Source organism: Emericellopsis cladophorae (genome assembly GCF_022114955.1).
Source record: "Emericellopsis cladophorae strain MUM 19.33 chromosome Unknown NODE_88_length_62921_cov_114_971342, whole genome shotgun sequence".
Classification (NCBI taxonomy): domain Eukaryota; kingdom Fungi; phylum Ascomycota; class Sordariomycetes; order Hypocreales; family Bionectriaceae; genus Emericellopsis; species Emericellopsis cladophorae.
Window position 1 is genome coordinate 50,437 of NW_026251013.1, and position 12,485 is coordinate 62,921.

The 12,485-nt window shown below is 57.4% G+C and overlaps 1 protein-coding gene across 1 annotated transcript; it reads left to right on the top strand.

Moving 5' to 3' along the window:
• Window positions 1–8,377: 8,377 nt before the first annotated feature.
• J7T54_008326 (uncharacterized protein) lies at window positions 8,378–10,035 on the top strand (the record flags this gene model as incomplete). The annotated part of the gene is made up of 4 exons (XM_051510251.1): window positions 8,378–8,977; window positions 9,031–9,092; window positions 9,217–9,424; window positions 9,493–10,035. 4 exons carry the CDS (start codon window positions 8,378–8,380, stop codon window positions 10,033–10,035), a joined length of 1,413 nt encoding a protein of 470 aa, XP_051358848.1.
• Between the last annotated feature and the right edge of the window lie 2,450 nt (window positions 10,036–12,485).

The following is a 12,485-nucleotide window of genomic DNA, read 5'->3' on the forward strand; positions in this document are numbered from 1 at the left end:
CACAGCGAGGAGATCCCAGCTTTATTACAGTCGTCTCTACAGTGGCCGATGCACTGGCGACAGACCAAGAGCTGAGAGAAGAGTCGGAAGAGTTGGCCGCGCAGCTCCCAACTCATGCATCTGTGGCGCTGTGTGAAGGACAGCTCGGATACGACCCATCATTTGTCGCCCTGCCTCACACTCACAGTCGCGGACTAATTAGCTCCCAACCCAGTCGACGATTCGCGACTTCGCACTGTCGCTGCGTGTGTCCCTAAGTCGCTCCAGCTGGAGAGTCCAGCTTGCAGGGGGTGCGTATGCAGCAGAGGATCCAAAGGAGTGAGCCGAGTCATTCCATTCAGACCGGATACTCAACCCTCCCGGAATTCCGCGCGGCTGAACGGTGGCTGCTGCTGTCTTTCGCATTTGTCACCGTCGCACATTGCACTGTTGACATGCGTGAGGGTGCGTAGACGCTCATCATGAATGGAATGTCAGCAAAGAACCCCGACATGGATGCAAGGATAACGACTCCTCACACTCCACCCTGGATGTCACAGCGATTCCCAAGTCGCTACCGCGACTCGACCGTGAAGTTGAATGAATGAACCCCTGTCATCTTGGGCGGTGTGCGCCAGGTCAGATTGCAGACACAGGGCGAGCCATGGATAGGGAAGCATCAACGATCATTGGTCCGGAACAGGGTAGAGCGTGAAGCGGGCGATGGGGCGGGAAGACGATGCATCTCGCGCATGAGGTGAATATCATGTGACTTTTAACGCACGCGTGCGATTGGCGGACCGAGCCTCTTCCCGGCGGCATCCAATTACCAAAAAGACAGGCTGGCGCCTTGGCAGTCTGGCTGCGGATTCGATGCAAGGGCGCAGGAAATGAAAACGGTATCCATGTCGCGCCCGTCGTGGGGTCCCTTGCTTCGACCTCGAAGCTGAAGACAATCAAGCCAGCCCCTAATTAGATCCGATTTCTCGGTCCATCTCCATTGTACGGTGCGTATCAAGAGGCACGCAAGGTGTTGTTGTCCTGTTGTCCACCAGGGGGCGTCGCCCGACCACGCTCTACACACATCAGCTCAAGTACGACTATCATTCGACCCATGACTGGGTCTGACATTTCACATCATTGCTACAGATCAATCGTATCGGACTACCGGGCTGCTTGCGCACTGATGACTTATTATTGATGCGCCAGTCAGATCCCAGGGTAGGCGTCGTGGTGATCTACGTGCTAGTTTTATTAGTTCGGTCTAGGCTAGCCGCATGCAGTTCGCGGCTCGAGACATGACCACAAGCAATGCCCAAGTTACACGTACAACTGGTATTCAATCATGTTTTCAGGATTCATAGGCAAATGAAAGAAAGGCGCGGGCAAAAGGCGAAGGGCGATGTACTTGTCAATCTAGAAGGGGCTTCGCTCCTGGGCTCCTGCCTTCGCGCACCCGTACCCCGCGCGGTTGGTACCACCTCTCTGTAGCAGCCTGGCTGCCCAAATCCAGAACTATAGGACTACTTTGCTGACTTCGGATCAACGTGTCAGCTTCAGAACTCGGAGTCGAGCTCACCCAAACGAGACTGCACCTCGCACCGCGACAAAGCCAGGTGCAACCCGGCAGACGGTATTCTCCTTCGCAATTAGGAGTGCACTTAGAGAGAAACTTACGTGCTGATGGGCCAACCTCGAACAGCTTCCCAGGGGTGTGTGTATCGCTCGAAGCCGATCTTGCGCAGCCTACGTCCGCACAAACAAGTAGTACTTACTTGCACAAATTTGAGATGAGATGGCGCGGACAATACAGTCAAGACGACATGAACAAGCAGGAGCAGCCAAGCCTCATTCCCATATTCTCCGAGGACAGCCAACAGCGCCCAGCACTAGCACCACCAAGCTGGACGAGCCACTGGCAAGAGAAGAAACAGCACGACGGGCATGAAGAACCTCGATGACAACGCTGATACAACCTTGTGATTGGCCGCGACCATCACGACTTGGCGTCAGCTTTCCTCAAGACCGGGATTCATTATCCTCCACAACGTCGAGAATTCCCCTAGAAATTTGCAAACACCAAGTCACCAACGACCCGGGACGATACCCTGATGCTTACGGGTTACTGATACTAAGTACTGTGGCTTCGGCTGGGATCCGAGCTGGCTTTTGCCAATGAGCACCATCACCGGCTCTCACGCAAGGAGTACCAGAGGCTGACAAGACTATCAACTACCGACAGAGTTGCTCAATCCTGGACGCGATAAACTTCGGGTGGGTGCGTTCCGAGACGATGTGCTTTGAGGGTGGTACAGCTGCTGACTACGAGTACCAGTGTGGACATTGCAAGGCGCAGCCTTCGCAAGTTGACGCGAAGCCATCTCTCGATAGCCCTGACATATTCTCAGGCTGTGGGCCAATCAACCATCTTGAGTGGAAGACTGCCAGGAGAGAGAGCAGGGATCACCCTCCATTCCGAGCCCATCAGCCCTCCCAATTGCCTATGGGCTGCTCGAATGTGGAGTCGCTGTCACCTTTCTCACGTCTAGGCAGGCCCAGAACTTGCGACGGGTGGGAAGGATACGGTACAAAATAACCGATTCTACTAGCGGAACGGGTGCAACCGCATCGATGCATGAGACCGTCAGCGACGATTGGCAAGGCCGATGGGGGCACCGTCATCATCTCGAATGGCTGCCACATTGCGGGGACTTCTGGCCCTTGCCCTCCACAAACGGTCGATGCCGCCTTGATGTTTGACATCTGGATGACTGCTGGCAAGCCCACTACTTGCGCTTGATGCCGCGTGAAATGTGGCGGCCCCTGGCAGCACGTTTCCCCTGAGGTGATGGGAGAGCGACACTACCGATGCATGGTAGGATTTCAGTAGCCCGTGCCGTGCCGCTCCGGGCCATGCAGATGGATATACGTAGCACTTGGCTCGCGTCTCGAGGTCTGTTACATCCCCAGCATTACAGTGTTATCTTTGTTTGGCCAAAGGATGGGCCATTTCGTTACCATACAGTCGGGACCTTATCACCAGCCGAAACTTTCGCTGAGACCAGCCTTGAGCAGTGAGCTGCCTTTGCTTTGCATCCTCGAGGGCTTTCTCCCTGTTGTGACCGTTGTGACGAGCATCTATCCGTACCTGATCCTCCATCCTTGGCCTGGTAGCGGGCCAGCAGCGGCCGTCGCGGGGGGCGGGACGGCGGGAGGCAAATCTATCAGATCGCCGAATAGCAAGAAAATGCATGTGCGGAGCGAGCCACTATTGTTGCATGAGAGAAGGATAACACGAGCAAGTGGTGAGAAAGATGACGACGAGACACGATTGCTCAAATGCTGCCCGCCCACCTGCATGCGGAGGCATGTCTTTGGGTCTCTTCCTGCAGGCAGCCGCTGTGATGAATGCAAGCAGCTGCACGCGTTCAGAGTGCCCGTCCTCTGCGCAAAGACGCTGCAACAATCATCAACACCGACATGCGACTTTTGAGCCTCGGTTATGGGCGTCTGCCTCGGGTTCCAGTACGGGGCATCTGCCATCTCGCGGAAGCAAGGGACCTCAATGTACGCCGCAGTCATTGAAGAAAGTACATTGCTGCGATCAGTAATATACGTGCATCGCCGATAGAACGTGTTTGCTTTTTTGGCTTGTGTTCCTTTCTGCCTTCCCCGTCGAAAGCTTGAGGTCGGCGGCCTGGCCTGACTGACGAGTCTTTCCACGCGGCAAACCCCTGTCGGACAGCATCCACAGTCTAAAAGCGGTGAGGGAGCATCCGCGGTTGCAGCAGGATGGGAGGGTGTGCTGCCGGCCACGCCCCCTCCCAGGACCCGCGCTGGAGCCGACCCGCAGTGACGCCGCCACCCGGGTCCAAAGTCGAAAACCCAGAGGAGGGCACAGTGCAGTAGCGTGCGCGGCGCGGGACCTGGTAAAGTGATACTGCTACGGTAGTCACCAATAGCATGTCGTCCAGCAGCTGGGGTCGCCGTCGTTAGCTGCTCCCGTGACGACGACTGGACGCAGCCTACCGTCCCAGCGAGACATGGTTCCTAGCCAGACCCAGTGGAGGTCTGGAGGATGGACATCAATCGGCCGCGGTGCGACGAGGCGGGCCAGGCGGCAGTGAGTCGCGACAGGCTTTGACTGCTGCGGCCCGTGGCGTCCAACAGCCGTCTTCGGGAACCCACGCGGCCACACAGGTGAGGTCAGCATCACTAAATTTCACCATCAAGCACTCTGCCAATTCTACGTACTGCGTAATTATCTCGGTAGAGGGGACGCACTGTCAAAGTACAACGGCGACAACGCGACATACTACATAGCAATCATCCGGATCCAGCAGGAATTGAACAAGTTCACCAGGCTTCTCGAGTGGTGAGGAAGACGGGTGCGAAACCCATTCCAGTCGCTGAGGCGGCTCTCGATCAACAATCCTCTGCCTTCATTTAATTCCTTCTGGAGAGGTTGCGCCGAGCCAGCACCAGTCCGCGTTTGCGTACGCCCTGTCTCACTCAAGGACAACAACAACCACCCAGGCGATCATCGGAGCTGCTGTTGAAGGCAAGGGAACGAACGGGCCGGGCTGTTTGGAAGTTAGGTCGTGTTTCTGGCTCCCTGTCGTGTCAACTGTGGGACGAGGACAAGCGTCACGCAGACAGGGCTCGTCCCGTCCCTCACCGAGACAACTCCTTCGCACTCGCGTGAGCTTGACGCACACGGCAGCTGGTTGTCTCCTACGTAAGTTACTAGTCATCAACCAGGATAGCCATCTACCGGTTGCTTTTCATCAACGCCTGGTCAAGCGAGTGGTCGAATGGGCTGCCATGGCCCATGGATCACAAGGCGATTCATCATTTAACCGGGCAACGGCCGAGCGCCCGAGCAGCCTTCGATGGCTCTTGGAGGAAGAGACGCATGCAGAAGCAAGAAGGCAGCGACATACGCATGGCCACGTCGACGACTTCTATGACGCTGATCAGTAAACTGCGGTAACAATTGTTGCGAGTGTCCGATGCCAGGCCGTCAAGACCTGATAAGCTCAACGGATGGACGAAAGCACCACACGAGTTGCGCAGGCTGCGGCCTTGCCTGCAGCCTTCCTGCCCTCCCGACAGTGAGTGTTCAGTGGCCTTCCCGTTCTGCCCACTTGTTGATGAATTTCCCGCCGGCGGTGCGGTGCGGTGCGTTGCGTACCGCCATGCCAGTCAACAACCCAGCCAACAGCCAGGCCCCAGCATCAGTGCTGCATCATCGACACGCAGCGGCCGGGACCAAGCGCAGTCGAGGCCCAATAGAGCCTGCTGCAGCGCAAGCCAGCGAACGAGCATCGACAAGGAGATTCCCGGTCACTCCACCGCTCGCGTTTGCCCGCCAGAAGCCTGCAGAGCCCACAGAAAGCGCAGCGCCCAACGACAGACTGCGTGCATGCGTACCCTGGATACGCGGCAGGTCATTGGGTGAAGAAAAGTGTGCCCCTGCTGGCGTAGCTGGTCCTGTGGCTCTGAGAACCAGTCGTTTGACTCAAGGAACGGTCCCATTGTCCCAAGCACCCCACACGCAGCTGGTGCTGCCCAAACTCAAAACACTACGAATGCTGACACCCCGGAACAGCCTGGCTAGGGGCACCCCATCGCAGGTGCCTTCCATGGTATCCACACCTGAAGAATGTGTTCCACCACATACATGCACACCTCCAGTCTCTCTGCTTGCAGCTTGCCAACTGGACGGTACGGACACCTGGGTTCTCAGTTCTCACCTGCCTTCCTTGCAGTTGGGTGTACGTACGCCCCAGCTAATACCCCAAGACGGTCCATGGAGCCCATCCCGAGCCACAGGCACCCTCCCTCGGACCCCCTTCCCATTGTGCTGTGGACTCGTGGTTTATCACGTCCAGTCTTTTGTTCTTGCTCGCAACGTGAAAGTCTCCGTATCAAAACCCTCGCTTGATCACTACCTGCGCACCTACCACGACCTTTCGACGTCGCGCAGAGATCTATCACAACACGACCAACGAGGCCGTGCGACGTGCACTTGATTTCAACGGTCGACACGGAGTGAAGAGGGCCGTACAAGTAGGTACGGTAGTCACGCCGCAGACAGTGCTGGAAGCAAGCACCTTTTTCTGCGAGTGCTCCAACGTCAGACGACGCTGCTGCAGGTCTGCTGCGCGCGTATCCTCCACCCTGGAACTGGAGTAGCTACGTGTGTGTGTTCACTGCGGGTTTTCCAGACTCTCTTTTGCCCTTTTGTGAGAGTCCGGATCTTGACTGGCTCGAGTCGCCGCTGCGCTGGTGCAAATACCTAGTCCTTGTTGACCTTGGTTCTCACTACGGGGTTTTAGACCGGCCTGGGTCTGGTCCACACTGCCCGCTGCACCTGGACTCTTCAGGCGCCTCTCATCTCATTTCTACCTCACCTCACCTCTGTTCACCTCTGTTCGCCTCCCAGCTACTCGCCTGCACCCCGATTCTCCCCTCATCATCACACATCGCGGTCGACCTCATCTCTCACCGTCACAACCGGCCATCTCCACGACGATCGTGCGACGATTCGCTGGCGGGGGACGACGAAACAACTTGTTGCCTCACCACCGTTGTCCCATCACGTGCAATAGGGTCCAACAAACAAGGCGACACCTGGAAGGACGGGTCTGCGAACCGAAAGGCATAGTCGCGTCAAGTCCTCAAGATACATATCGCAAAGCAAGGTACGTGAGATTCATTTTCTGCATTTGCGCCACTGTTTTGTCCTTGTCTTGTTTTCATGTACCGGGCCCATCATCTTGCGCACGACGTATCGAAGCACATCAGGGACATGAACGGCAATCTCAGCTCGATGGGCCAAAGCGCGTCTGGCCATCGACGTGCCACCTTTGCATGGGATCTTGGGTCTTCAATGCAAGATAAAAATTGCTCCGCATAGTGCCAACAGGCGCGATTCAAGATCGAAGAGGAGGGCATAGTTTGCATGCAGGCACGACGTCGACACTCGTCGCTCATGACTGGGAGTTCACCGGCACTCGACTGATGAATGCGGATTGCTCATGGCACCTCAATCGACTGGAACACTTGCTGCGCAAAGGCGCCCCAAACGTTGAATTTGCATTTGCATTGCAAGTGTATGGGCGATGGAAAGCCTGACGCTTGCGCGCGCGTGCCTGCGCATGTCCACAAAGTCGCTCTCACATCTGGTAGCGGTAGTCGTCGAACACAAATTTGACGCGCTTGCGGTTGGCTTTTAGCGTGGGTTGATCACCACCCAACAAGATTTTGCTGGTGCACCATGGAGGCTCAGCTCGCCGACCACTTCACCTCCTGCCGGCAAAAAAAAGACTTACTTGGCAGCCACGAAGCCGCTTCTGGTGGAATGAAGGGGTTAGCGGTCGACGGAAACGTCCGTGGACTGTGATCTCATGGCTGAATTCAGCCGAGCCGGGAGACGATGGTTCGAGATATCCGCTTGGCAAGAATTTGCTGGCATTCCAGTCCTTCGGTCGCCGAGTCGAGACACATCCAGGCGACCATCGCGCACCGCTCGGTTCATCCCCGGCTCTGCGAGGCTGCTGGCCTATCTCATCGCTTCCTGCCTGCCTGCTTGGCCGCGCCGCCGCCGCCAGTCGAGCCCCTCCCTCCCCCAGGCCGTCAGAGCTGCTCCTGGCTAGACTAGCAAGAGAAGATCGGGGCGTCCCCCTAGGAGCCGCTGGATTGCCTCCTGGGCCCTTACCTTAGCAGCAGCCTCGACTTGCCAGCGCGCCAACATGGTGGCCACCACGAGCTCCGTCCGTCAGGCTGAGCTTGGTCTGCTGAGCTCGATGACCCGAACAGGTATGGGCCATGGCCAGCCAGCCAGCCGGGTCCGTCCTCTCAGGAGCTTGGCTCACGATTGGCTGACTGTCAGCTCCAGCCCTGGGCCAACACCCCCGGAACCCGTTTTCGTGTCCTGGGTGCTTCCGTGGCCAGGCCGTGGCCGTGGCCGCTCTCGCAGCAGTCGGGTGTCTCTGGCTACTGGGATCAGTGCATACAGAGGGTTGTAAGACCGGGCGCTCCGCACCGCACCCTTCGCTGCATTCCCTTCACCTCCGCCGCTAAAGAGAGGATACCGCCTAAACCTTGTCTCGTCTGCCTGCTATTACCCTTCAATTCCTCCCCTCCTCCCCCGGCCCGGTCCCCGTCACCTTTTTTTTATCCACCTTTGGCGCGTTGCTCGTCGTGTACCAGTGTCGCGAGTCGTTTTTGTCCCTGTTCAGTGTACTTACTGTCTCTGTACACCGGTAGATCACTTTCCGGACCTCTCTAACATAATCGCTCTAGTACATATCGCAAAAAGGAGAGAAGGGCACTGGCGAAACATACCGAACAGGGGGCTTTACAAGCACGCCTAGGCCTTGTCTGACGTAGCATGGCCGACGATCGCCATCGCAACGACTATCCTCAGCACCGACCAGAAAATCGCTATCCGTCGCAGTCGCTGTACCCGCCTCCCGACGCCGTTCAACGTGCAGCAGACGACCAAGCGCGCCCCGGGATGGCTGCCCCTTCTGTATCACTGCCTTCTATGCACGACCCTCGAGCACCAGGCTACGGGCCACCGCCTGGCAGCCACGGATACCCATCAGACCACCGCTATGCCTCGCCTAGCACGACGAATGGCTATCCGCCTCCGCCTCCTCCACCTGGCCAACAACCGCTAGGCAGTTACCTGCCGCCTCCTCAGCAACATCCCGATCCTCGCGCGGGGCAAGGCTATCGAGGACCCGAGCCCTACCCACCGGGCCGCCCGCAGCCTGGTCCATATGGGCAGGAGCCTCCATATAGGCATCCAGAGCCCTACTACTACCAGCAGCCGCCTCCCGGGGCGCCAGGCCCGCCGCCGCAAGCGTACTACCATCAGGGGCCGTATCCCCAAGAATATGGGCCTCCTCCAGGGGGACCGCAGATGCCACAGGCGGCTCCACGACAGAGGACATCCATCGCCTGTAAATATTGTCGCAAGCGCAAGGTAGGTTCGTTGGGAAGGTGTAGGTAGGAGTCCGACGCTGACATGACCTAAAGATTCGGTGCAGCGGGTACCACAACGGGGGCAAGTGCCAGAACTGCGCGCGCATGAACCAAGAGTGCGTCTTCCAGCCAGTCTCGTCAACGAGCGGTGCCGCATTCATTCCGGTCTCTGCAGTTCCCGGCGGCGTCCCGCCAGGAACACCTCTATATGGAGCATACGGACAACCGCTGGCGCCCCAGCAAGGGTTGGCCTATCCTCCTCAGGGTGGTCCTTCGGGGCAGCAGCAACCACCGCCACCGCAGCACGGTCAGCACCCACAGGGTCAACATCAACAGCAGCCACCACCACCTCATGGTGGCTACTATGCTCAGCCGCCGCCGCCGCACCATCAGCAACACCCGCACCCGCACCCGCACCAGCCTCAATATCCGCCTCCGCCGCACCACGGTGAGGCTCCGGCACATGCTCCAGGACAAGGGCCGGGACCGGGAGTGGGACCGGGGCGACATGCCCAGTCCCCTGCGGAGTCGGCGTACTCGTGGACTTCGAAGCCCGAGGATAGCTCGCAGAGTGGCCGACGTCGTCGGAGATCTGAAGAAGATACGGATGCGTACCGCCCACCACCACCTAGGGTCGGCGCCACCGAGGACGAGCCTAGACGCCGCTCCCCGGCCGAGTTTTCGAGCAAAAGCAGTCCTGGCGGGTTACCTATGCGATCCTTCTCGACGCACAGCCCGCGCAACCCGGTTCTTCCCCAGGTGAAGACGGAGAGTCAGCCTGGTACATACAGCGATCGCTCCCCGGGGCATGCGACCATGACACAGAGTGGAGGGTCTACACCAGCTCGCCAGGCACCGGCTCCGAGCGTGACGCCCACCAACCAGCCGGCGCAGCTCCAGGGACAGCCTGGGCAGCAGGGACAGGGCCAGGCACAGCAGGGTGGACAACAGGGGACGTCGGTCATGAGCTTGAGCAACCTGGTCGACAAGAATGACATTGACAGGGGCATGATGGACAGATTGAATCGGCCACGCAACCCTGGAGCGCCCGCCAAATGAGGGAAAACGACTTGTTGGGACGGGAGACACCATGCGGGGTGGACACTGCCGGACAGCGTCAAGCACACGACAATGCCCCAGTCCCGCGAGGGATAATCGACGACTCGCAAACGACTCAGACGACTGTTCTGGGATGTCACCATGGAGATGAGAGGTGGTCTGGATCACCACCGCCCACGTCAACCGGGCAACGTCCAAATGCCTTCTGATGGACGACGGCCCCTTGCGTCGAGCCCGCGACAAGTACAGGGGCTGCGTTCACCTGGATCATCACTGGGGTACGCTTGCACTTTGCCTATTCTTTTGTTGGTTACAACGCAGCTTGTTCTCTTGCTTCCCGGGGCGACGAAAGGAGGAATATCAAAAAAAGACACCTGGCCTCACGGCCCAAACAGCGTTACTTGGTTTGATTTATTGTTCAGGACGTATGCGGAGGAAGATATTCTTTTTTGCGTCTGCCGCGATCTAGTTTGGTGGTGTGCGCTGATGTACATACTAGCTACCAACCTAGTGGATACTTAGCGGCATGGTTTCTTCGTTATCATCTTTCACACAGAGAGCGAGAGTTCTTGGTCGGCAACGACCGGATATAGCAGCCGCCAGGCTGTTTGTGGACTTTTGGCGTCAATGCAGATAATGTTGGTACATATATACACACGCCGGACACTCTGTGATCAATCTCCTCCCAGCAGCAATCGAGGGGCTGCTGCTGACCTGACCGCTGGCCCGGCTCTGCACCTTTCTGCCGTCTTACAATCTCTTGGCTGATGCGATGGGCGACTTGACACGGTAGGCACATTGTTAGCTCGTGTGCGCCGTAGCGCTGTTCCAGCTTTGAGGAAAGGATGGGCAGCTACAGGCCTCTCCCGGCTTCAGGAGAGAGAGAGAGAGAAAGAATGAAAGAGAGCCGTACGTAGCTCAACCCACCGAACTATGGGTCGCCCAGCGCAGGCATGACGACTGGCGAGATGAAGAGGTATTTCCCTTGGGACGAATCATGTCTGCCAACAGCCATGGGCCTGTTCTCGGGGCCTGGTCCCTGCGTGCGCACTTGGGCTCGTCTCTGCCTTGCCCCCCCCTCCTCTCTCTCTCTCCACACAGCTTCACCGTTGGAGGGGGAAGGAGGGGTAGAAAAGATGCACGGCGCTGTACTTGTTCTTAGGCATACTCCTGCGTGCGAAGGCTGACGGAATCACGATCAAGGGAAGAGGCGCCGTGATGGGCCGAGGATACGTGTACTAAGGCAGGGACGCGGACGCCGTCAGAGGAGGGGCGGTGTGATGCGATTACTGCCAGCATTATCCGCACCATTCTGAATGACTCCCCTCCACCTGGACCAGAAGCTCGCTGTCTGTCCGTCCGTCTACCCGCCCGCTCGCACATGGACGCCAAGGGAATCCATTCATCAGTCATGGCGAGCTGGAGGGGCAAGCCAGACAGAGAGCGAGAGAAGAGGAGGGAAAGAGAAAAAAAAAAAAAAAAGACGGTCTCATGATCGACCAAAGCTGACGTTACGACCGCTGACACGGAATCATGGCTGCAGCCTCGGTGAGATGGCTTCATGAGGGAAAAGTGCGCCTCCGGCCTCTGACTGGTCGCCTGGTGCTGGCACCATCCCTGGGCTAGTGGCCAAGGGCCAGCTTTGAGGTGTGGGTGGGCTCCTGTGACCTCCGTCGTCGTGTCGCGAGGCTGGCTGGTGGATGAATAATTCCTACGGGGCACGTACATGAATGAATGAATGGATGGATGAATGGGTGGATGGATGGTTGAATGGATGCGGCTTTGCTTTACGGTGTTGGCTCCATCCTTGCTGCACACTGTGCTTGGACTTGCGAGGAACGAGGACGTAGCGGATACATTGCAGTACAGTAACACCTTTTCGCAATATGCGGGACATTGGGAGATGCCCAGGGACATGGGAAAAGGGGAATAAATGGATGACAAGCCGGAGACAACGCTCCCATGTATCGAGGAATTGCACGACTGGACTCTCTTCGGCTAGGACTGTGGTATTGAGCCAGTGGCAGGCATGTATCCTTGCTTAGCCAGCAAGTAACTTAGTCAGTTGCTACGTAAAAGTAGGCTCTCCATGATGTGCTGCTGTGTTATCCGTATCCGTACCTGCAGCGCGCGCGAGGGCCGCTCCCGGACACCCAACTCTTGTATGGAGGAGTACGTACAGCAGCAGATCAGGAGACCGCATGCAGGAGTCATGCGTCTTGGCAGGCTCTTGTCTGGGCCTCTCTTCTCGACGCTCTACTGGATTCCTCGTTGGAACGGACGAGGAGTACGATGTGAAGTCACTAGAGAACTTTGCGGGCTGAGGAATGTGGGAAGCATCATCGTTTCCGACATAACATCTATCATCACATGATGATGATGATAATGATGATGATAATGATGATGATAATGATGATGATAATGATGATGATAATGATGATGATAATGAT